The following is a 26,840-nucleotide window of genomic DNA, read 5'->3' as shown; positions in this document are numbered from 1 at the left end:
TAATGCAAGTCAATGGGGAAAAACTGGATCCGACATTGCATTTCGCCGGATCCGGTTTTACAAAAAAAAAGCCGGATCGCGCCTGACGGCGAATAACTGATGTGTGAAAGAGGCATGAACCTGTCAGCAATTTTGGCCAATATAAGATGCTGCCACCGCCTTTCAGGGCTTATCTACAGCATTATATAATGCTGTAGATCAGCCCCCGATCTGACCTGCAAGATAAGAAAAATAAGTTTTATTATACATTCCAGAAAAATCTGAATGCCAATATGGCCCTTCTTCCCTTCTGAGCTTTACACTGTGCCACAAAAGTAGTTTTCAGCAACATGTGGAGAATCCGTGTACTCAACAGAAACAGCACAAAATATTTTAGGGTTCATTTTCTCCTGTTACCTTTGTGAAAATGCAAAATTTGTGGCTAAACGAACATTTTTGTGGAAAAAATGTGATTTTAATTTTTTATATATATTATTTTCACTGCTCAACAATACAAATTTCTGTGAAGCCCCTGGGGGTTCGAGGTGATCAACACACATGTAAATACATTCCTTGAGGAGTCTAGTTTCCAAAATGGGGTCACTTGTGGGGGGATTCCACTGTTTAGGCACATCAGTGGCTCTCCAAATGCTCAATTAGTATGATACATTGAAGCGTTCCAGCATTATTACCACATAAAGTCATGAAGGTGAAAACGAACTTGGAGGGTAAAGGGTTTAAAGCAGGGTTCCCCAACTCCAGTCTTCAAGGCCCACCAACAGATCATGTTTTCAGGATTTCCTTTATATTGCACAAATGATGGAATTCTAAGGAAATCCTGAAAACATGATCTGTTGGTGGGTCTTGAAAACTGGAGTTGGGGAACCCTGGTTTAAAGTATAGCCGTCATTTTAATTTTTACTTCATAAATCAATAGAACACCTGAAAATAAACAACTTTGTAATGTGTCTTATCAGAGGAATCTGTTTCTTTTTCTGCCAAAATTGATCATTCATTATCAGAATTGTAGGTAAAATCTGTATTCGGTGAAGAACATAAAACAATTGAAAAAAAAAAGTTCAGAAATGTCCGATCTATCAAAATATAAAATAAATTAATCTGATTGGTATACAGCAGTGTTCCCCAACTCCGATCCTCACGAGCCACCATATTAATATTAAGGAAATCCTGAAAAAATGACCTGTTGGTGGCTCTTGAGGATCGGAGTTGGGAAACACTGGTATACAGTGTAACGAGAAAAATAATCAAAACACCAGAATTGCTGTTTCTTTTTGGTCGCTGCAGCATTGCCATAAAAAGCAATCAAAACTTATCTAACACAAATTGGTATCTGTAAAATCGTCAGCTCAGGGCACAAAAAATAAGCCCTTACGTAGTCCCTGAGCCTGAAAAAATAAAAACGTTATAGGTCCCGAAAAATGGCGACAAAAACTTAAACTTATTTTACAAATTTCTGATTTTTTTTTCATCACTTAAATAATAAAGAAAAAAACAAACAAAATAACTATAGATGTTTGGTATCTGCATAATGCAATACTGCATACAACCAGCCAAAGCTAAGGCAGACAGCTGGTGGCTGGTATTCTCACTCAGACTGGTAAGGTGCCATCGTCATTGCCCCCCCCCCAGGCTAAAAATAGCCCGCAGCCGCCCAAGAAAGGCATATCTATTAGGCCTGTTTCACACTTCAGTTTTTTCTGTCAGTTAAAATCCACCAAAATAGCGGAAAGCGGATCCGCAGGCGGACTGACAGAAACGAGGGTCGGCGGATGTACGGATCTGCCGAAGGTAAAAATTTAAAGGAACCGCGCCTGGGGAAAAGGAGAGAGAGAATTTTGTCCAGCAGACAGAAACGCGGGTTAAATCGGCAAATAGCGGATCCGGACACGAAAAAAAGTTACATGCTCCGTCCGGGCCGCTGAGCGGATGCCAAAATCTTGGCGGATCCGTACAAAAACGGATCAAACGGAAGACCATCTGTCCAGATCCGCCGATAATGCACGTCTATGAGGGCAAAAAACGGATCCGCCAAGAAATATGGCGGATCCGTTTTTTTTCCCAAATCGGCGGATCTTGACTGATGGTCCCAAACAGAAGTGTGAAACAGGCCTTACACTTTGCCTGGCTCTTCCCACTTGCCCTGTGGCGGTGGCAAGTAGTGTTCATGTTTGTGGGGTTGATATCACCTTTGTATTGTCCGATGACATCAAGCCCAGAGCTTATTAATGGAGAGGCATCTATAAGATACCTATCCATTACTAAGGCTATGTGCACACGCTGCGGATTGGTCTGCGGATTTGTATCTGCGGAACCGCAGGTAAAACTGCAGGTAAAATGACCTGCGGTTTTACCTGCGGATTGGCCTGCGGTTTATCACCTCTACAATGGAGGAGATGGTAAACCGCAGCAGAATCCGCAGAAAAGAAGTGACATGTCATTTCTTTCTGCGGATTCAAAACCGCAATCAAAAAATCCGCAGCATGTGCACAGCAGAATATAAATCATGTAGAATTACATTGTATTGTACACTGTCTGCAGAACTGCTGCAGTTCTACTGCGGCCAAAACCGCAGCGTGTGCACATAGCCTAATCCTATAGTTGTATTGTAAATAATCTCACAGCCAGAACAGAGTCTTTTATTTGAAATAAAAAACACACTTTTACTTTATTATTTAAAAATAACAAACACAGTTATACTCCCCTAACGCCCTGCACATGACCGCGTGGCAAACGCTGGATGTTCAGGCCCCTTATTGATGTGAATGGGGTCCGAGTTCGGTTACTGTTCTGGTACTAATAATTTGCAATTCTGACATCCATTTCTAAATGTAACTAAAAGATCTGTGTAATAATGAAAACTGTCAGTATTTTGGATTCGGGTGATATCTGTTTTAAGTGTAGTTTAGCATTTTATAACTTTACTTCATTAATAGCTTTGTAAAGCACAAACCGACCTATTTTCTTTTCAGAGTTGCTCTTTTGGAAGATGTGAATCTTATGTCTTCAAATTCTTTGGCAATCATTTTTGCACCCTGCATACTTCGCTGTCCAGATAATTATGACCCTTTAACAAGCATGAAGGAAGTGTCCAAAGCCACTGCGTAAGTGACAGTCAACTGAATCATCTGAACTTGTGAAATTATTGAAGATATTGTTGATTTTGTATTTATTGCTAAATATTCTATGTTAAAGAAGTACTCCCATCAACATTTTTAACCTTTTTATATATTGCAGTCATCATATTATATAGCATGGTTTACTTACAATTGCTCATTTTTACTTTTCTACTCAATTCTGTTCTATGTAGAAATAGGAAGTCTCTTTTCCCTGCATGAATCATTGCTCTCCAACTGCTGACCCAGCTGCTCCTCCGCTCCCCTCCAAAGTACTCTTTGGGTATGTGCACACGCTGCGGATTGTGCTGCGGATCCGCAGCGGTTTTGGCTCTGCGGGTCCGCAGCAGATTCTACTGCGTTGTACAGTACCTTTATTTCCTATGGAAAAAAAAAAACGCAGTGCACATGCTGCGGATTTTTCCGCTGGTTACAATCCGCAGCATGTCACTTCTTTGTGCGGTTTCCCACCTTATCATTATGAGCTGTGAAACCGCAGGGCAAAATCACAGGCCAATCCGCACAACCTAAAAACTACTTGTGCACTTTCCCTTTCAGTGATGACCCATGCAGGAAAATGAGACTTCCTGTTTCTACATGGAGCTTGGAATGATTATATTCTGCTAGTATGTTTTCTAGGAAAAAGAGAAGAATTAGTTGGGTAGCAAGGCAAAATGAGCAATTGTAAGTACACAGTGCTGTATAATATGATTTCAGTATAGTAAGATGATAAAAATGTTTATAGGAGTGCTTCTTTAATACAGAAATGTTTGTTTTAAGAGCCAAACATCATACTTTTTTTTGTTTGTTTTTTTAACTGTTAGATGTGTTGAGATGTTAATTAATGAGCAACTCCGGCAATATAAAATGAAAATGCAAGAAATTGGACTTCTGGAAGCAGCAGAGACTCGTGCAGTGTGTAGACTGTCACTTTTAAGGCAGAATTCGGTAAGTAATGTAAACTCGATAATACATAGGGATGTTAATTTCTACAGCAATTCCTTCGAATGCTTTTTGGAAAGTAGAAGGCTTTTTACAAAATATAATATACTGCAATATTCTAACAATTTTCTAATATACTTCCATTTATTAAAATAAGTCTACATGAAATTCATGAGATGTCTACACCAACGTAAGCTCAGAAAAAACATTAATGCTCTGTTGTCATGTCCTCACTCTTTATTGGCATCCAGAAAAGGGATAACATAATATTGCAGTCAGGTAATTAAAACTTAAGGCTTGTGAAAGCAAAACAAGAAATTGATTTAAAAAAAAAAGAAGCTTCCTATATACTTTTCCTCCAAATTTCCACTTCAAATACCATATCAAAGTAGCATTTGCTAAGGTACGGGTAAAGTTTCATGACCTCAATAGGGATGGCACGGTCATGTCAGTGGAGGAGTTTATCCTATTAATGCTACAGAAGTATTAGTGCATTACGTGAGCGATCAGGCTCGTACATGTTTCATGAGTTCAGTAGTACTGCTGGAGAAAAATAAGTAAAATGTTATGTTCTAAAAAGACCCCCTCTATAAAAACTAATTAGGATTGGCCAATCTGTAACAACCTATTAAAAAAAAAAAAGTAGCTAGCAGAAGTCAAGCTTTTCCTCAGCTTTGTTGCTGGAAAAATAGAGCACTTTTTAGTTTTTATTATACAAAAGAAGTAAAACAAGAACTCTTATTATTTTGTGGCATTGATTTTAATGGCTACTTATGTGCAGACTGCGCAAAACATTCCACCTCACATGCATATATAGCAGAGGTCTGCTTACTGTGCTTTATATGATAGTGTTTTATCAGATACTTAGTTTTTGAATTGGATGTATTTTGTGTTCACCCCTGCAACTTGTTATGTACCCATTTCTTCCTGCAACAGGCATGGTCTGGTCATTTAGGATTTATTTCTCCTGTTGATGGTCTTCTGGTAGGTATAATTCCTTGTGTTGCATGCCTAGAGGTGCTTGAGCCACACACGATGTCAAGTATTAATTACAGAGCGGGCTATTTTAATGGTCAATCGCACTCCCTCTTTTGCTCCCTCCAGATTTTGAGATCTTTTTGTAATCTATGGCATCTGTGTATGCAATGACATGTCCCTTGTACCCAAATTACATGAATAGTACAGTTGAAAGATTTTCAAGTGTCTAATTTCATGTTTTGCTGAAGGAACACTTTTCATTGATGTTCCATCGTGACTATTGGCCAATCTTCTGATTCTGACTCTAGTCATCTTTTCACTGATTTATTTTGCAAAGATTAAAAATATTCTTTGACCTTCTCCTAATCGATTTCAACATACCAATGTCTTGTCCATTAAAGTGTTTGCTTATTTTGCATGCGCCATATCTTCTTTTGAAATGAATTGCCTTTTGAATGAATTTGGAGAACACATGTATAACGTGGTTTTCTGTTGTAGCACATTACCGTAAATGCAATGTGATCATTGTACGGTATATCCTATGACTTGCTGTTCTTTTCAGAGTAAGAGCCCGTCTTCTAGTCCCAGCGGCACTTGCATACCTGTCCAGCAAGTAGTGCAGGAGGAGCAGTTGGCAGACTGTGATGCTGCAGGTGAATCAGAATTTCTGATAGAGCGGATACAATCTATTAAAGATGAAAAGTAAGTAAAAGCAAAAAATAGTTAGTAGTGTTGTTACTTTTATTCTTACGATTTAAATATTTGGATGTCCACACACAATTCTTTGCATAATTGGGAAACAAAGCATCTGTACTTGCTTAATTGTTGACTTGCACTCTATGTCCACATAAAGCATACAGGGGTGGTCTCCTTTCAGAACATCCTGGTCACAGTTTGATCTAAAAATAACAAACTGTTCTTTACTCATCGTCCCCAGGTCCAGCAAGAAGTTTTTGCTGCTGCTCCCAGTATCCGGTATAAGCTCTGGTGCCAACTTCAAGTTGACAGCACGGCAGCAAATTGGTGAACTTTCCGGCTCTGAGGTGTATGTGAAGGGGGAGGAGGCGCTCCTTCTACACTGACAGAGCCCCTGAACTCACTGGTTAGCTGTCAATGTGACATCTGTGTTGCAACCACTACATGACACTGGGAGCAGCACCAAAGACTCATAAAATATTACAGTTTGGAAGGGACCTCCAGGGTCATCGTGACTGAAACCCCTGCTCAATGCAGGATTCACTAAACCATCTCTGACAGATGTCTGTCCAGCCTCTGAAGACTTCCATTGATCACCCTCACTGTCAAAAAGTTTTTTCTAATATCTAATCTGTATCTTCTCCATTCAAGTTTCATTCCATTGTTTCTCATGTTTCCATGTGCAAATGAGAATAACAATGATCCCTCTACATTGTGACATCCCTTTAGATATTTGTAGACGGCTATTCTCCTTTTAGACGGCTATTTATTCTCCTCTTGGCCTTCTTTTTTGCACGCTAAATATTCCCAAATACTTTAATTGTTCCTCGTAGGACATACTTTGCAGTCTGCTCACCAGGATGGTAGCTCTTCTCCGAACTTGCTCCAGTTTTTTATGTCTCTCTTTTTCTTTTTTTTTTTTTTTTTTTTATAAAATGTGCTGCCTAGAACTGTACACAGTATTGCACATGAGGAAATTGGTTTGAAAGACCAGATCACCCACGTCTGACCTCACCGCACCTCAGACTCGGATCCGGCCCTGCCCTGGCCGCACAGCAGTAATAAAAGAAGAAATGATCCAGCTGAAGTGCTCTGGTGATTTATTGAGTGCTGTTCATACAACAGAACATTGTTTACGCGTTTCTGATTAAGGGCGTCTAGCCAGAAACGCTTAAACAATGTTCTGTTGTCTGAACAGCACTCAATAAATCACCAGAGCACTTCAGCTGGATCATTTCTTCTTTTATTATTGCACATGAGGCCTGAACAAGGACAAGTAGAGGAGGATAATTACTACACATGATCTAGACTCTATGCTTCTCTCAATTCAATCTAGAACTATGTTTGCCTTTTTTGCTGCTGCATCATACTGACTCGTGCAGTCTGTGATTTATTAGTACACCCAAGTCTTTTTCACACGTGCTGTTGCTTATTTCTGTTTCTCCCATTCTGTAGATGTCATTTTAGTTTTTCTTGCCCAGATGTAGAATCTTGCATTTCTCCCTGTTAAATCCCATTCTACTTGATGCTGCCCATTGTTCAAGCTTATCTAGATGTTTCTGAATCCTTTCTTTCTTTTCTATTGTTAGCTATCCCTCCTAGCTTTGCATCATCTGCAAATTTGATTAGTTTACCTTCCGTTCCCTTGTCTAGATCATTTATAAAAATGTTGAACAATACTGGGGCCAGGACCGAGCCTTGTGGTACTCACACTTGAAACACTCTTCAAATTGGATGTGCAACCATTTATTAACACTCTTTGATTACGATCAATCAGCCAGTTATGAATCTACTTAACCGTTGCCTTGCCAATCCCATACTTGGTCATTTTTTTCATTAAGGATAGTAATGCTTTGCTAAAGTCCAACTATACTATATGTACTGCATTTCCCTCATCCACCCAGTCAGTGATACCATCATAGAAGGAAATTAGATTAGTCTGGCATGACTTGCTGGCTCTGGTTAATTACTGTATTCTTATCCAAATATTTACATATATGTTGTTTAAAGGGAATCTGTCACCCCTTTTTTTGAGATATCATATAATGATATCATTCAATTGTGTGTCACATAAGGATTCTCTTAGTACTTTTGCTTCCCACTGACCCCGCACGCATAAATACCTTTTTTTATATTGGTTCAGATGTATGTAAACTGCCACGGTCCGGTCCGATGGGCGGGGCTTATTCAACTGCTCCCCCCCCCTCCCTGTCTTGCTCTACACAAGAAGAAATGCGTAGAGCAAGACAGGGGGGGGGAGCAGGTGAATAAGCCCCGGACAGCGGCATTTTACATACATCTGAACCGATATAAACAAGGTATTTATGCATGAAAGGTGCGGGGTCAGGGGGAAGCAAAAGTACTAAGAGAATCCTTATGTGACACACAATTGAATGATATCATTATATGATATCTCAAAAAAGGGGTGACAGATTCCCTTTAATAACTTCTTCAAAGATCTAGAAGTAAGGCTCACTGGCCAGTTATTTTCTAGCTCCATCTTCTCTCCTTTTTTGAAGATAGGGACCAATTTTGCCCTTCTCCAATCTTCTGGGACTTCTCCTGAACTCCAGGATTTTTCAAAGACTCTGGCTAACGATTCTGCAATTTCTTCTTTCAGTACTCTAGGATGTAATTCATCTGGACTAGATTGCTTTAAATTAGCTAAGTGTTCCTGCACCATCTCTCTGTTTAAAGATGATGGGGATTCTTTATTCCTTTGATAGCACCATGAAGATCAGTTGATGTTACAATTGCTTTCTTAGAGAACACAGATGCAAAATAAGTATTTAAAAGTTCGACCTTCTCAACATCATTTTTGACTACTTCAGCCTTTTCATCCTGTAAAAATCCTGTAACATATGTGAATTTTCTTTTGCCTTTGACATACCGCCAAAATCCTTTTTTACTGCTTTTGGTTTCCCTTGCAAGCCTCATGTTATTACTGGCTTTAACTCTTCTAACGCTTGCCCTGCATTACCTGCAAACAGCATTATATTCTTCTTTAGCTATGCCCTCCTCTTTTTTTATATACATTTATTTTTTCCTTTTCCTGATTTCTTTAAATGCTTCCAATTCTTCCTTTTTGGGGTTGGACATTTCTGTTCTTCAAAACATAGTCATTGTACCTTTCCTACCCTCTTTATAAGTCCAATAAAATCTGCCTTTCTGAAGTCCAGCTTTAAAGTACTTGTCCTCACTGTTCTTCCTCCTCTTGTATTCCAAAATTCAAGGAAAGCATGCTTGCTGCCTCTTAAATTCCCAGCCACCTTTACTTCCTCAACCATTTCCTCCCAGTTGGTCAGAATTTGGTCCAAGATTGCAGATCCTCTTGTTCTCTCTTCTAATGTTTGAAAGATAAAATTGTCAGTAAAAGAAAATAGAATTTTCTGGATCCATCACTTTTCTCTGAGAGAGATTCTGGACCCATGAACAATGAATAGAGCACTTTTTTGGTTTTTATGTTACAGACGGTGCCCAAGGACCAAGATTTTCTAAAAGGGGTCAGCCCCTTTTAAGTAAATTTGAACTACAAATGTATGGACCTCCATCTTACAGAGGTCTAGGAAGTAGCGGTTAAGGGAGTTTGGAGAGGTCACAACACTGTTAATCTTCTTTATCAATGTCCCAAAGTTTAAAGTGAATGTGCCATAAAAAAATCAACAATTGAAAAAAATGTAAAGTATTAGCCCCTTCAACCCCGAGCCTGTTTCACCTTCATGACTGGGCCAAATTTTACAATTCTTACCAGTGTCGCTTTATGTGGTAATAACTCTGGAATGCTTCAGCGGATCCCACTGATTCTGAGACTGTTTTTTGTGACATATTGTGTTTCAAGATAGTGGTAAAAATGTTTCGATATATGACTTGTGTTTAATTGTGAAAAAGAAAAATGGAAATTTTACATAAATTTGGAAAAGTTAGCACTTTTAGTTTTTATGCCCTTAAATCAGAGAGTTAAAATAGTTAATAAATAATATTTCCCACATATTTACTTTTACATTAGCAGAATTTTTGAAACATATTTTTTTTTTTGTTAGGAAGTTATAAGGGTTAAAAGTTGACCAGTGATTTTTCATTTTTACAACAAAATTTGCAAAATCATTTTTTAGGGACCACATCACATTTGAAGTGACTTTGAGGGACCTATATGACAGAACGTACTCAAGTTACCTCATTCTTAAAACTGCACCCCTTCAAGGTGCTCAAAACTATATTCAAGAAGTTTATTAACCCTTCAGGTGTTTCACAGGAATTAATGGAATGTGGAAGGAAAAAAAATGAACATTTTCGTCACAAAAATTTTACTTTAGACCCCAAAATTTTAAAGATGTAAGGTCTGTACTCACTCAGCTGCGTAGGAGGATACAGGAGGCACATTCTCTTCAACGTCCATGTGGGTTTATTTGTTTCATAAACCATGAAATCCACAACAAAAAGGTAAATAGTCTTTAGGCAACACAAAACAGTCCTTAGATGGGCTTTGTTCCCTCAGGCCCTGTGCACACACAGGCCAGGGCAATGTCCAGCCCGGAGGCTCCGTCTTGAGCCGTACACACAGGACTTCTCCTTCTCTGCACATAGGCTCCCCTGTAGTGTCCCACCTGGACACATGGAAATCTGTGCACACTGCCAGACTCCCAAACACTCACTCCCATGTGCTAAACATACCTCGATTACATAGCCTGTAACCACACCCACAGGTGAGGTATGGATCACATGGGCTGGTCACATGGTCATGATCTCACTGCAGGTCCTGTACATACAAAAGCACACAGGCTTCATTAGATATTAAGATACACACCCCTTGGGGGGAAGGAAGGTGACTGGACCCAACCATCTCTCCAAGTCACCTGGAAGCCTCCCAATGTATAGCAAAACCCTCAGGCTTCCATCACAGGGCCACCCACCTCTGCGATACATACCGCCCATCAATCACATGACCAGTCGCCATGCCACAAAAGGTAACAGAAAAAAATGGACACCAAAATGTGTTGTGCAATTTCTCCTGAGCATGCCGATACACCATGTGTGTGGGAAAACCACTGTTTGGGCATACGGCATGGCTTTAAAGGGAAGGAGCGCAATTTGATTTTTTGATTGCAAAATTTGCTGGAATAAATAGCGGACACCATGTCTCATTTTAAAGTCCCTGATGTGCCTAAACAGTAGAAACTGCCCATAAGTTACACCATTTTGGAAACTAGACCCCTCAGGGAACTTATCTACTTTTGTGATGAGCACCTTGAAACCCCCACGTGCTTCACAGAAGTTCATAACTTTAACCCTTAAAAATAAAAGAATCACATTTTTACCACACAACATTTTTTTTAGCCCCAAATTTTCCATTTTCGCAAGGGTTACAGGAGAAATTTCACCATCCGATTTGTTTTCCAGTTTCTCCTGAGTATGCTGATACCCAATATGTGGAGTAATATACTGTTTAACATCACAGCAGGGCTCAGAAAAGGAGTGACATTTTGGAATGCAGACTTTGATGGAATGGTCTGCCGGTGTCCTGTCATTTCAAGAGCCTCTGATGTGCCTAAACAGTGGAAAACCCTCACAAGTGACACCATTTTGGAAGCTAGACCCCTCAGGGAACTTAACTAGAAGTGGGGTGAGCACCTTGAACCCCCCAACTGCTTCACTGAAGTTTATAACATAGAGCTTTGAAAATTGAAGAAAAAATCACATTTTTCTCACAAAAAAATGTTTAGACCCAATTTTTATTTTCACAAGGATAGCAGGAGAAAATGGACCCCAAAATTAGTTCTGCAACTTCTCCTGAGTACATATGTCCCATAGGTGGTCTAAAACTACTTTTGAGGCACAGTGCAAAGCTCAGCAGGGAAGAAGCGCCATATTGGAGTTCACAGTTTGCTGGATTGGTTTGAAGGTGCCATGTCACATTGGCAGAGCCTCTGTGGTGGCTGAACGACACAATCCCCCCCCCCACCACCACCCTGTCAGAGACTCCATTTTACAAACTGTGCCTCAATGAATTCTTCTAGGGGTGCAGTGTTCACATTGAAACCACAAGTGGGTCACAGAATTTTATACCATTGGGCTATGAAGAAAAAAAAATATTTTTATCACCAAAATTTTGTTTTAGCCCTAGATTTTACATTTTGACACAGGGAAGTGGGTAAAAATGGCACCAAAATTTGTCCCACAATTTCTTCTGAATGTAGAATTACCCCCAAATGCTTAGCTATACGGCGAGACTCTAGAGGGACAAAGCGCTGTTGGCAAATAGTGCTCCGTCCCTCCCGAGTCTCGCTGTATGGCTAAGGCCTCTTTCACACTTCAGTTTTTTGCATCAGTTATAATCCGCCAAAAAGGCAGACAAGCGGATCCGTTCTAAACTGATGTGAACGGATGGCACAGGATCCGTTTTCAGACGGATCCTGAAAATGAAGAAATTTAAAGGAATCGCTGGCCGAGAGAGAGAGAGAGAGAGAGAGAGAGTGAATGAATGAATTCGGGTTAAATCAGTGTTTGCAGGATCCGCCAGAGAAAAAAACGTTACAAGCTCCGTTTTTAAATTTTTGAGGATGGTGACGGACAGCAACTTTTGGCGGATCCTCACAAAAAACGGATGTAACGGACAGCAATCCGCCATTAATGCAACTCAATGGGAAAAAAACGGATCCTCAAAAAAAAATTGAGGATCCGTTTTTTTTCAACACCTGGCGGATTGTGACTGATTGTAAAAAACGGAAGTGTGAAAGAGGCCTAAGCAGTACTGTAATACCAGAGGCATCCAGGAGCGCAAAATTTTCTATAATAGTTTGTGGACTCCATATACAGAGTCCCTAAATGCTAGAAGAGCAGAATCCCCTCTCAAGTGACCCCATTTTGGAAATTCTACCCTTTTGGGAATTTTATCTACAGATGTCATGACGATTTTGACTCCGTGGGTGTTTTCCAGAAACAAGCAGCTGTGGATGTTACTGAGTGAAAATTGAAAACTGCCGTTGTAGTGCACCTTATGTTGTAGTGCCTGTACATTGTGCCCAGCTCATGAACATAGAAATTAGGTGGGCTCTCATCGCTATAGAAATGCCAAACCTATGGACACTGAATGTGGATTAGGGACACTTGGGCTCCAAAGGGAAGGGGGTATTTTGATTTGGGAGCGGAGAATTTGCTGAATTTCTTTTGAGGGGCGAGGGCCAGTTCTTTTTCAAAGCCTTTGTGCTATCGGTAACGTTGAATCCCCCTATATTACCGTTAACAGATGACAGACGTGAGTAAGGACTTGCTTTTTTGTGGATTGAGATTAAGCTTTTATTGGGAACATTTTACATAACAGTTTGGATCAAATTTATTCTATACTCTACGCTGAGCACTTAAATAATAATAATATATTATTATAGCGCCATTTATTCCATGGCGCTTTACATGTAAAACGGGGTATACATAATAAAAAACAAGTACAGTAATCTTAAACATTACAAGACACGGCTGGTACAGAAGGAGAGAGGACCCTGCTCGCGAGGGCTCTCAATCTACTGTCAGGCTGTGTGCACACGTATGGAATTCCCACAGATTTTATGCGTTTTTGCCGCGTTTTTTGACCGCAAAAACGCATAAAATAAGCAAGCCATTTTATTCAATGGCATTCCGCACATGCTGTGCTAATGCTGCGTATTTTTCCGCTGCAAAATCGCATCGCAGAAAAATACGCAGCATTCTCATTCTTTGTGCGGAATCGCGGGAATTCCGCACACATAGGAAAGCATTGTTCCGCTTACTTTCCGCATGTGGCTATAGCCACCATGCGCAAAATAAGTGGAAAATGTGCGGATGGTACCCATGGTCTGGAGGAGAGGAGAATCTCTTCCAGGCCCTGGGTACCATATCCCTGTGAAAAGCAAAATAAAAAATCTCACCTTACGATGTCCCGCGCATCGTCCCCAGGCCTCAGCGATGCTCCCGGCATCTTCTGGTCCCAGTGATGCCTTGCGACAATGACCTTTGATGAAGTTGAGGTCTCGCGACACCGTAGCGGTCTCGCGAGACCGCTACGTCATCATAGGTCATTGTCGCAAGGCATCACTGGGGAACGGGAGTTGCCGGGAGCATCGCGGGGATCGGGAACGCTGCGGGGGACGCCGGAAGGTGAGAAAAGCACCATTTTTTATTTTTTTATTTTAACATTATAATATCTTTTTACTACTGATGCTGCATAGACAGCTTCAATAGTAAAAAGTTGGTCACACTTGTCAAACACTATGTTTGACGAGATTGACCAACCTGTCAATCAATTTTCCAAGCGATGCTACAGATCGCTTGGAAAACGATAGCATTCTGCAAGCTAATTACGCTTGCAAAACGCTAGTTAAAATGTGGGAAATACGCGGGAATTACACATGCGGAATTCTAGCGTATTTCCCGTGGCAAGGAGTTGCAGAATTCCCGCGGAAATTTCCGCGGCAATTCCGCAACGAGTGCGCATAGCCTCAAGGTTTCCCTTTAAATCTTCGAGTGTAGTAATTCAGATGAAACGCCGAGGAATCCATTCACTATAACGAAGCAGCAGAGTTACTCTGGACTCCGTCTGGCCTCTGTTCAGCAGTGTCCTTCTCCATTACAGAGAATCTTCTTCAGGATATTATGTATAAATCTCGTATTTAAGAGATTTACACGTAAACCACGGTGTAAACGCTCAGTGTAGAGTACAGGATAGATGTGAACTGAGCCTTAGGTGAAGAATTTGTTTTACCATATTTAATTTTTACGCTGTTCCTCATGCAGTATAAGTAACTAGATGACTTTATTCTTCGGGTTGGTGCAATTACAGCGATTCCAGATTTATATCAAGTTTTTATGTTTGGCTGCTGTCATACGCTAAAAGTTGTGTTTTGTTTTTTTTTTCAAAAACTACTTTTCTTGCATTGCTTTATTCTAGGAGCTATATATATATATATATATATATATATATATATATATATATATATATATATATATACACATACATACATACACACATACACACACACACACACACACACACACACACTGTGTTCCAAATTATTATGCAAATTGGATTTAAGTGTCATAAAGATGTAATTTTTTGTTTTTCAATTAAACTCATAGATGGTATTGTGTATCAGGGCTCTTTGGATCACTGAAATCAATCTCAAACGCCTGTGATAATTAGTTTACCAGGTGAGCCCAATTAAAGGAAAACTACTTGAGAATGATGTTCCACATTATTAAGCAAGGCACAGGTTTCAAGGAATTTAGGAAAGAAAAAGGATCTCTCTGCTGCTGAAAAGCATCAAATAGTGCAATGCCTTGGTCAAGAGATGAAAACATTAGATATTTCCCAAAAATTTAAACGTGATCATCGTACTGTTAAGAGATTTGTGGTTAATTCTGAGCACAGACATGTTTGTGCTGATAAAGGCAGAATGAGGAAGGTTTCTGCCAGGCAAGTTCATCGGATTAAGAGAGCGGCTGCTAAAAAGCCATTACAAACCAGCAAACAGATATTTAAAGCTGCTAGTGCCTCTGGAGTCCCTCGAACCTCAAGGTGTAGGATCCTTCAAAGGCTTGCTGTGGTGCATAAACCTACTATTCAGTCACCCCTAAACAGTGTTCACAAGCAGAAATGGTTGCAGTGGGCCCAGACATACATGAAGAATAATTTTCATACAGTCTTGTTTACTGATGAGTGTCGAGCAACCCTGGATGGTCCAGATGGATGTAGTAGTGGATGGTTGGTGGATGGCCACCATGTCCCAACAAGGCTGCGACATCAGCAAGGAGGTGGAAGAGTCATGTTTTGGGCCGGAATCATGGGGAAACAGCTGGTAGGGCTCTTTAAGGTTCCTGAAGGTGTGAAAATGACCTCTGCAAAGTATATCGAGTTTCTGACTGACAGCTGTCTTCCATGGTATAAGAAGCAGAAATGTGCCTTCAGGAGCAAAATCATTTTGATGCATTACAAAGCACCATCTCATGCTTCGAAGAACACCTCTGAGTCATTGGCTGCTATGGGCATAAAAGGAGATAAACTCATGGTGTGGCCACCATCTTCCCCTGACCTCAACCCTATGGAGAACCTTTGGAGTATCATCAAGCAAAAGATCTATGAGGGTGGGAGGCAGTTCACATCAAAACAGCAGCTCTGGGAGGCTATTCTGAGTCCATGTAAAGAAATACAAGCAGAAACTCTCCACAAAATTCACAAGTTCAATGGATGCAAGAATTGTGAAGGTGATATCAAAGCAGGGTTCCTATGTTAACATGTAACTTGGCCTGTTAGGATGTTTTGGAGTTAAATAGCTTTTTTGTTCAGTGAATGTGACCTCCTAATGCTGCAAATTCCACAAATGAGCATTTTCAGTTCTTTAAAACATATCAAATGTTTAGAAATTCTACTGTGCATAATAATATGGAACAGTGCAATTTGAGTTTTTATTCATTTTGGAGATTATACTGTTATCATTGGGAGGTTTCTTCAATAAAATTCGATGTATAATCTAACAGGTGATGACTTTTATTAGACTGACTGTCATTTGTACCGACTATTTAGGAAAATCATAGAAAAATATCATTTGCACAATAATTTGGAACACAGTGTGTGTATGTATATATATATATATATATATATACTGTGTGTAATATATATTTTTTTTTTTTTTAATGATGAAGCTGTATGGTGGCTGATTTTTTTGGAGGGCAAGATGACTGTTTCAGCGATACCATTTTCATTTACATTCGTCTTTTTGATCGTGTTAGGCTACTTTCACACTTGTGTTAGGAGGCGCAGTGCACGGCCGCTGTGCAGCTCCGCCCCCTCCGGTCAGCTCCTCATATGGGCGCATGACGCTGCATGCGACCTGCGTACCCTATATTTAGCGTTGGGTACTCAGGCTGTGTGCTGGTATGCGCCGAGCACACCAAAATGCAACACGAAAGGACGCATACGCCGGCAAAAGCAAAAGTAGCCTTAATTTTTAACTTTTTTTGTTCAGATGGTGATAATGCATCATTTTCTGCCTCGTTTTTTTATTTATTTTTTTTACGGTGTTCTCTAAAGGGGTTAACTAGTTGGACCGTTTTATAGGTCAGGTCGTTCCGGAAGCGACGATACCAAATGTGTACTTTTATGGTTTTGGGTTTGGTTTTTTTTTCAGAATATTATATTTATGGGTACAATATATATATTTTTTTATTATTTTGCAGGAGCATTGCTATACCTTATAGCCTGTCAGACACAAGTTAGATTATGCACTGCGCATGATCTTACTAACTTCCTTGTGCCTGTTGACCCGCATGTTGTCATGACTTCATTGGGTCACCATGGCAACGATTGGGACCGAGTGATGACGTTGAAGGGTCTCCGACCCAAGGTCAAATGGTCTTTCTTCTCTCTACCTGCCCTCTAAATGGTGCAATTACATCAATCGCAGCACCGCTCCTGGCACTGAGAACTGGGTGACGGCTGTCAGAATCATCTGATACCCGGTGGCGCAGAGCTCCCTGTGCACGGGCGATTGCCGTGACGTACATGTACTGCAAATGTTGGGAATGAGTTAATGTTTTTATTTTTTTTTTTAAATATTCTTTTTAATGAAGCAAAATATGAAATAATTTTACAGGGTTTAGCATTTACACTTTTAAAAACTTGGGAGAGCATCTGCTGAAATTTGTCATGAAAACCTAGTGTACAACTAGCTCATTACAACTGCTATGTGTAGTGTTACACATCGTGGGATTACATATTGAGCTCAGCGGCGTGTATCACACAGGATGGGATTAGATTCTAAGTATCTAATGTATGTAATGTGTGATTCCATATCGCTCTGTCCACTTCTGTGGGAGCAGTGGTGTAATGTGTGACCTTGCTCCATACACTTCTTTACTGCTCCCATAGGAGTAGACAGAGCAGGGTCACACATTACACCCTTGCTTCCATAGAAGAAGAGAGAGCAGGGTCACACTACACCACCGCTCCCATAGAATTGCACAAAGCAGGATTTCACATTACACCACTCCTGCCATAGAAGTGAACAGAGCAGGATCACACATTACACTACTGTCCCTTGTAAATGTGTGACCTTCATAACTTTGCAGCCCTTACAGAATAATGTTTATGCTATTGAGTTCCCTATAATCCCCATATACTCCAATGGCCCCACATACTGTTGTGCTCAAAAGTTTACATACCCTGGCAGAATTTTTGCTTTTTTTGCCTTTTCCAGAGAATATGAATGATGACATCAAAACGTTTTCACCACTCATGGTTAGTGGTTGGGTGAAGCCATTTATTGTCAAACTACTGTATTTTCTCTTTTATAAATCATAAGGACAACCCAAAATATCCAATTGACCCTGATCAAAAGTTTACATACCCTGGTGATTTTGGCCTGATAACATGCACAGAAGTTGACACAAATGGGTTTGAATGGCTACTAAAGGTAACATCCTCACCTGTAACCTGTTAGCTTGTAATCAGTGTGTGTAAAAGCTGAGTGAGTTTCTGGGATCCAGACAGACTCTTGCATCTTTCATTCAGCCACTGACATTTCTGGATTGTGAGTCATGGAGAAAGCAAAAGAATTGTTAATGGATCTACGTGAAAAGGTAGTTGAACTGTATAAAACAGGAAAGGGATACAAAAAGATATCCAAGAAATTGATAATGCCAGTCAGCAGCATTCAAACTGTGAAAACGGAAAATCAGGGACTCTGTAAAAACAAAACCCCACGGTCAGGTAGACCAACAAAAATTTTGTCCACAACTACCAGGATCTGAAGAAAAACCCACAAAAGAACCTCAGCTGAAATAATGAACTCTCTGAAAACTAGCGGTGTGGCTGAGTCAAGATGCACAATAAGGAGGCATTTTGAAGAAAAATGGGCTGCTTAGTCGAGTTGCCAGAAGAAAGCCATTACTGCACAAATGTCACAAAGTTTCTCGCCCACAATACACAAAACAGCACAGAGACAAGCCTCAAGACTTGGAACAAGGTAATTTGCAGTGATGAGACCAAAATTGAACTTTTTGGCTACAACCATAAATGTTACATTTGAGAGGTCAACAAGGCCTATAATGAGGGGAATACCATTCCTACTATAAAGCACGGAGGTGGAACGCTGATGTTTTTGGGATATTTGAGCTACAAAGGCACAGGAAACTTGGTCAAAGTGGAAGGAAAGATGAATGCAACACGTTATCTTATCAGCAAATACTGGAGACAAATTTTCAATCATCAGCCCAGAAGCTGCACATGGGACGTACTTGGACGTTCCAACATGACAACGATCTAAAACACAAGGCCAAGTCAACCTGTCATTGGCTACAGCAGAACAAATTAAAGGTTCTAGAGTGGCCATTTCAGTCTGCTGACTTCAATATCATTGAGCCACTCTTGGGAGATCTCAAGCACACAGTTCATGCTAGACAGATCAGGAGTTTACAGGAACTGGAGACTTTTTTTCTAAGAGTGTGCAGTTTTACCATCTGAGTGTCATGTCACCATCGGATATAGGGACTGCTGTTCCTGCTTTGGCCACTAGATGGCACCAGACTGGCACGGCGCCGTCAGACCCGAGCTCTGCTATTCTGGTCTCGGCCTCTGGGAGGCGCCGGACTGTTATGACACGGTCAAACTCGGGGACGGCTGTTCCTTCCTCGACCACTGGGAGGCGCCGTGGTCCGCCCGTGCGTACTGCTAACAGGGAGGAGGCTCCTCCGCAGGCATCTGGCGGTCGCAGGCTGCGCTCCTCTGTCGGTCATGAAGGGGTTGGTGCATCACCATCTGGCCTGGTCCTGGGGGTGGTCCTAATGACGTCATCAGACTGTGAACCTGTGAGGGATGATCTGATCCCTCAAATACCTTGGGGCTGGTCTTGCAGGCCGCCAGATATAGTCTTGGTTTCCCCAGTGTGCTAGTTTATTTGCTATCTTTGATTCTGACCTTTGCCTGGATTTCTGACTCTGCTCCTGCCTGACGATTTTGAACCTCTGCCGCCCTCCTGGTTTATGACTCTGACCTTGGCCTGGATTTGACTCTTCTACTGTCTGCCATATTTGTACCTCTGCTGCCCGCCTGGTTTAGACTTGGATTCCTGACTACGCTTTTGGTCCTGTTTTTTAACCCCTTTCTGGCGACCGTCCTGCTCTCGTCCGCTGCTCTTATTCAGACAGCTACCTCCTGGGCCCTGCTGTAAATCCAGATCTCTGTATAGGAGTAAAGGGTATCGGGGTTGCTCGGGGTGCTGTCTCACTGCAGCCCAGACTCGCAGACGGACGTCACACTGAGAAAATAAAGAAACTCATCCACAACTACCACCAAATACTTCAAGCTGTCATTGATGTTAGAGGGGGCAATACACAGTATTAAGAAATGGGGTATGTGAACTTTTAATCAGGGTCATTTGGATGTTTTGGATTGTCATTATGATTTAAAAAGAGAAAACACAGTAGTCTGACAGTAAATGGCTTCACCTAACCATGAGTGGAGAAAAAGTTTTGGTGTTATCATTCATATTCTAGAAAAAAAAGGTAAAGAAAGCAAGAATTCTGCTGGGGTATGTAAACTTTTGAGCACAACTGTAGATAGAATAAATAGAATATATAGATATCCTGCAGATATATAATTTCACAAGCCCCCAAAATATAAAACAAAAAGAGAGAAATAAAGACAAGACACTGTCCTTCGTTCACCAGTTTTAGAAAACAGGGCCGACGTAGTCGATGGTGTACTTACAACAATTCCCTAATCCAATGTCCGAAGACAACGAAGCCTCATTCAGAGAAAGAAACTTCATAGACTGTAACAGCAGCCCTCCGGGTCCCACTGCACTCTGTGAGACCCTACGGCTGTGATGAGCGGTGATGTCAGTAACAACTTAGCTCATCAGAGTCGCTGAGTCACGTTACCCTTTGTATAGCGGCTCCACATAGTGCCCCACAGTATAATGTGCTCCTTATAGTGCATCTGGGTAGATGTCCCCCCATCCTGGTATATGGGTAGATGCCACCCCATCCTGCTATATGGGTAGATGCCACCTCATCCTGCTATATGGGTAGATGTCCCCCCATCCTGGTATATGGGTAGATGCCCCCCATCCTGGTACATGGGCAGATGCCCCCCCCATCCTGGTATATGGGTAGATGTCCCCCCTCCCATTTTGGTATATGGGTAGATGTCCCCCCTCCCATCCTGGTATATGGGTAGATGTCCCCCCTCCCATCCTGGTATATGGGTAGATGTCCCCCCTCCCATTTTGGTATATGGGTAGATGTCCCCCTCCCATTCTGGTATATGGGTAGATGTCCCCCCTCCCGTTCTGGTATATGGGTAGATGTCCCCCTCCCATTCTGGTATATGGGTAGATGTCCCCCCTCCCATTTTGGTATATGGATAGATGTCGCCCCTCCCATTCTGGTATATGGGTAGATGTCCCCCCTCCCATTCTGGTATATGGGTAGATGTCCCACTCCCATCCTGGTATATGGATAGATGTCCCCCCCATCCTGGTATATACAGTAGGTAGATGTCCCCCCTCCCATACTCGTATATGGGTAAATGTTGTCCCCCCATCCTGGTGTATGGGTAGATGTACCCCCTCCCATACTAATATATGGACAGATGACCCCCCCCCCCCCATCCTCCTGGTATATGGGTAGACGTTGTTTCCCCCCCCCCCCCTTCCTGGTGTATGGGTAGATGTCCCCTCTCCCATTCTGGTATATGGGTAGATGTCCCCCCCCTCCCATTCTGGTATATGGGTAGATGTCCCCCCCTCCCATTCTGGTATATGGGTAGATGTCCCCCCCTCCCATTCTGGTATATGGATAGTTGTCCCCCCTCCCATTCTGGTACATGGATAGATGTCCCCCCTCCCATTCTGGTATATGGGTAGATGTCCCCCCTCCCATTCTGGTATATGGGTAGATGTCCCCCCCCTCCCATTCTGGTATATGGGTAGATGTCCCCCCCCTCCCATTCTGGTATATGGGTAGATGTCCCCCCCTCCCATTCTGGTATATGGATAGTTGTCCCCCCTCCCATTCTGGTATATGGATAGATGTCCCCCCATCCTGGAATATAGGTAGATGTCCCCCCTCCCATTCTGGTATATGGGTAGATGTCCTCCTCCCATCCTGGTATATGGATAGATGTCCTCCCATCCTGGTATATACAGTAGGTAGATGTCCCCCCTCCCATACTCGTATATGGGTAGATGTTGTCCCCCCCCGTCCTTGTATATGGGTAGATGTGCCCCCTCCCATCCTGGTATATGGGTAGATGTCCCCCCCCCATACTGGTATATGGGTAGATGTTGTCCCCCCTCCCCCACGTCCTGGTATATGAGTAGATGTTCCCCCTCCCATTCTGGTATATGGGTAGATGCCCCCCCATCCTCCTGGTATATGGGTAGACGTTGTCCCCCCCCCCCATCCTGGTATATGGATAGATGTCGTCGCCCCCCCATCCTGGTATATGGATAGATGTCGTCGCCCCCCCTTCCTGGTATATGGGTAGATTCCCCCCCTCCCATACTGGTATATGGGTAGATGCCCTACCCATCCTCATGGTATATGGGTAGACATTGTCCCCCTCCCGCCCCATCCTGGTATATGGGTAGATGTCCCCCCTCCCTTTCTGGTATATGGGTAGATGTCCCCCCTCCCGTTCTGGTATATGAGTAGATGTCCCCCCTCCCATTCTGGTATATGGGTAGATGTCCCCCCTCCCATTCTGGTATATGGGTAGATGTCCCCCCTCCCATTCTGGTATATGGGTAGATGTCCCCCCTCCCATTCTGGTATATAGGTAGATGTCCCCCCTCCCATTCTGGTATATGGGTAGATGTCCACCCTCCCATTCTGGTATATGGGTAGATGTCCACCCTCCCATTCTGGTATATGGGTAGATGTCCACCCTCCCATTCTGGTATATGGGTAGATGTCCACCCTCCCATTCTGGTATATGGGTAGATTTCCCCCTCCCATTCTGGTATATGGGTAGATGTCCACCCTCCCATTCTGGTATATGGGTAGATGTCCACCCTCCCATTCTGGTATATGGATAGATGTCCCCCCTCCCATTCTGGTATATGGGTAGATGTCCCCCCTCCCATACTGGTATATGGGTAGATGCCCTCCCCATCCTCATGGTATATGGGTTAATGTTCCCACCTTCCATTCTGGTATATGGGTAGATGTCCCCCCTCCCTTTCTGGTATATGGGTAGATGTCCCCCCTCCCGTTCTGGTATATGAGTAGATGTCCCCCCTCCCATTCTGGTATGTGGGTAGATGTCCCCCCTCCCATTCTGGTATATGGGTAGATGTCCCCCCTCCCATTCTGGTATATGGGTAGATGTCCCCCCTCCCATTCTGGTATATGGGTAGATGTCCCCCCTCCCATTCTGGTATATGGGTAGATTTCCCCCTCCCATCCTGGTGTATGGATTGATGTCCCACCATCCTGGTATATACAGTAGGTAGATGTCCCCTCTCCCGTACTCGTATATGGGTAGATATTGGCCCCCCTTCCCCCCCGTCCTGGTGTATGGATAGATGTGCCCCCTGGCATATGGGTAGATGTTCCCCCTCCCATGCTAGTATATGGGTAGACGCCCCCCATCCTCCTGGTATATGGGTAGACGTTGTCCCCCTCCCGCCCCATCCTGGTATATGGGTTAATGTTCCCTCCTTCCATTCTGGTATATGGGTAGATGTCCCCCTCCCTTTCTGGTATATGGGTAGATGTCCCCCCTCCCGTTCTGGTATATGGGTAGATGTCCCCCCTCCCATTCTGGTATATGGGTAGATGTCCCCCCTCCCATTCTGGTATTCTGGTATATGGGTAGATGTCCCCCCTTCCATTCTGGTATATGGGTAGATGTCCCCCCTCCCATTCTGGTATATGGGTAGATGTCCCCCCTCTCATTCTGGTATATGGGTAGATGTCCCCCCTCCCATCCTCCTGGTATATGGGTAGATGTCGTCCCCCTCCCCCCGTCCTGGAATATGGATAGATGTCGTCGCCCCCCCCCATCCTGGTATATGTGTAGATGTTCTCGTCAACCCCATCCTGGTATATGGTAGATGTCCCCTCCATCCTGGTATATGGGTAGATGGTCACCCCCTCATCCTGGTATATGGGTGAATGGCTCCCCCCTTCCCGGTATAGTGAAAGATGGTCCCCCCTTATCCTGGTATTTGGTACCCTCCATCCTGCTGGTGCTGCTGTCCAATGCATAGAAGAAACAATCGCTTCTACTAACCTTCCCTGCGCACCCATGCAGCAAGGCATCTTATTCTGTGTGTTCAGAGCACAGCAGCTTGATTATCTCCTTGCTGTGCTCAGAGCAGCTTGGCGGTGATCGCAGCCTGTATTTTAATACTCATCGCCTCACCCCGGACCTCCTCTCCTCTGCAGCTTTTGTCATTGAATTCAGTGGGCAGTGTGGGCAATGACTGTGGGAATGTGCAGCCTGCAGCATATTCTGCGGGCTTCACAAAGATGGCACCAATCTTCTCCCACTGTTGTGACCTGGACAGCCCAGGCAACGTGCTCAGGTCACAGCCTCGGTAAAAGACGCGGTCAGATGGAACCGAGGTCTCTTATGCCCAGGGGTTGCCGTATTTGAGGGGTATAAGTGTCGTGCTCTAACACTTACATACCCCCAGATGCAAATGGCAGCCAAAACTGTCTAATAGTTTACTTATTATTTTTTAGTTCAAAGTACTTCATTTCATATTAAAAATAATTGAATATATATCGGTAATCAATAATTGTTAATACAAAAATAAAAATTGCGACACTGTCCCTGTTAATTCACGTCGCATTCAAGCTGTCTGTAATTTGGCTGTTTTTATAAATTATTACATGTCATAAAGTTGACAGCAAGTCTCAGCTCCACCTTTTATGACACCCAGAATTTCTTTGTAGCCGTAGCTACATGTAATGTGTAACATGTTCTCCTGGTAACTTGGATTCTCCAATTCTTGTTCATCTCTGTATGGTCAACCAGTTAAGTCACACGCTTGGTTTTAGAAAACTGCTTTTGTCAAGTCATATTGCTTCATTAGTGTATATTTATTCATATTTTTCAGGGAAGATATTACTTACCGCCTTCCAGAGCTTGAACAGCGGGGCTCAGATGACGAAAACATAGATTCAGAAGCCTCAAACAGCACAGAGAGCTTATTGGACGATCGATCTGTCCCGATAGGAAAGGAAGGTTGGTATTAAAGCAGTGTGTCCTTTGGTATTACTACTATATTAATGATGTGATGTGTTTATATCTGACACTATTGTCAGATTTTTGGCATGAAAATAACTATCAAAGTTCGGTCCATTGCAAATAAATTTGGTTTTACAATACTCCATTTACATGTGGTCAAAATGTATTGTGCTATGGATATGCCACAGATTTCCTCCATGGTAAATGGTTTAATAAAATCCATGAGAGTAATTCTACCACATCTACACTAACCCCAAAGATCCAACCTGAGATTATCACGTATACACAGTGTTTACCACAGTTGTCTTACAAATTTCTGTATATCCAGAATATTAGAGACTGTATGAGAAACAAGGCCTTATAGCATGTCTGCACTGTGTTGATTCATCTAATGGGCCTCATGAGTCCTGTACATGCAGCTTTGTCATGAGCATGACCCATTAAGAGAATAATACCAATACTACTTTATTTCTAAACATTCATTCATCAAATTAAAAGGAATCTGTCAGTAGGATCATCCCTTCTTCTAAGGCTTCTTTTACACTTACCATGATTTTGCGTTTTTGCGACCCCAATAGATTTTGTGAGGCTACAAAATTGGCCCGCAAAAATTCCACGGTGCACCATGTGCCGTACGGCCTTGAGGGCCGTATTTGCGGCCGTGAAAAAAGATCGAGCCTGCTCGACGTTTTTCACAGCGTACAGACACTGCCCCCATTGAAAATCAATGGGGCCACAAAAACAAACGGAAATTTGTTTTTGCGGTCCACCGTCACTTCCGGTTTTGCGGATGGCCTTTTTTCTCTATCGCTTCATTGGGGGACACAGAGACCATGGGTGTATGCTGCTGCCACTAGAAGGCTGACACTATGCACAAAAAAAGGTTAGCTCCTCCTCCGCAGTGTACACCCCACCGACCAGCAGGAGATTCCTCAGTTTAGCTTAGTGTCAGTAGGAGGTGGACACGGGTCTTTCATTAAACCCATATCTACCTCGATGTGCGTTGTTCCTTTTCATGTTTCCGGAGGGATACCGTGTGAGAAGTCACAACTGTACTCCCACAAGGAGGCTATGAGTGCGGCGTGTACTGCCACCCCGTATCCTCATAGCTCTCCGTGCAGACCAGTAACTCAGCGCAGATGCGTGCCAGCGACGGATGGTCCTTGCCAAACGCCTCCCACCCACTTGCCCACCAGAGCCTGTCGGTCGGAAGAGGCGCAGACATGGGAAAGATTAACAGACAGCGTTGGATAAAGAAGGTACCTTTATTGCAGCAGAGGAGCGGCGCACGGAGCAAACCACCGCAAGGATACATTGGAGCGGCACCAAGGCAGCGCTGCAGGATGCGGCCCACGCCTTCCGACGGTTGCCGCATTTCACCTAGGCCCCGACTGCGGTGCGGGCCTTGTCCCCCCCCCCGCCTGTATTCATCGGGGCTTCATCTTACGGCGCGGTTCTGGCGGCATCTTCCTTGTGTGTGTGGCCGCGGCAGCGTTGCGGCACTTCCGCGCCGCCCATTGCTGACAGGCGGCCGCCGTCTCTAATTTAGTCCCCGGCTTCATTTTAGGCCTTCGCGGCCACGCCCCCCGCCCACTCATAGGCCGGCTGCGCTCCCGCCCGTTCCTAGGCCCTCCCACCGCTCCTCTTTGCCTGTGGCTGGATAAGGGGGGCGGTTTCCTTTAGTTCAGTTGGCTAACTCCGCCCTTTTTCTTGGCCCTCCTGAACCGCGTTTTTTCTTCCACCTCAGGCTGCCGCCATCTTTGCAGCCTGTCAGCCGGAGACGATAGACGGATGTCAGCTATCCCCTGCTGGGGTCCTGCAATTTTCACAAGCCTGGTACAGCGCTTTGGGGGACACCGGACCGTGAGTAGTTCTGCAACTGAAGA

The 26,840-nt window shown here is 43.1% G+C and overlaps 1 protein-coding gene across 5 annotated transcripts in view; it reads left to right on the top strand.

The window, feature by feature from the left end:
• Positions 1–26,840, top strand: part of MYO9B (myosin IXB) — a 263,036-nt gene that overhangs the window by 225,007 nt on the left and 11,189 nt on the right. For 4 of the 5 annotated variants that reach the window (XM_073559836.1, XM_073559833.1, XM_073559832.1 and 1 more), the window contains 5 exons: positions 2,970–3,101; positions 3,938–4,061; positions 4,992–5,039; positions 5,596–5,735; positions 24,824–24,951. In XM_073559836.1, coding sequence (XP_073415937.1) covers positions 2,970–3,101; positions 3,938–4,061; positions 4,992–5,039; positions 5,596–5,735; positions 24,824–24,951 — 572 coding nt within the window. The remainder of the gene's footprint in view (positions 1–2,969; positions 3,102–3,937; positions 4,062–4,991; positions 5,040–5,595; positions 5,736–24,823; positions 24,952–26,840) is intronic. The other variant, XM_073559835.1, reaches the window with a different exon arrangement.

The sequence above is a fragment of the Dendrobates tinctorius genome, unplaced genomic scaffold, assembly GCF_039654945.1.
Source record: "Dendrobates tinctorius isolate UK_male_01 unplaced genomic scaffold, ASM3965494v1 ptg000276l, whole genome shotgun sequence".
Lineage (NCBI taxonomy): Eukaryota > Metazoa > Chordata > Amphibia > Anura > Dendrobatidae > Dendrobates > Dendrobates tinctorius.
Note: the sequence above shows the minus strand (reverse complement) of the source record. Positions and strands in the feature narration are given on the sequence as shown.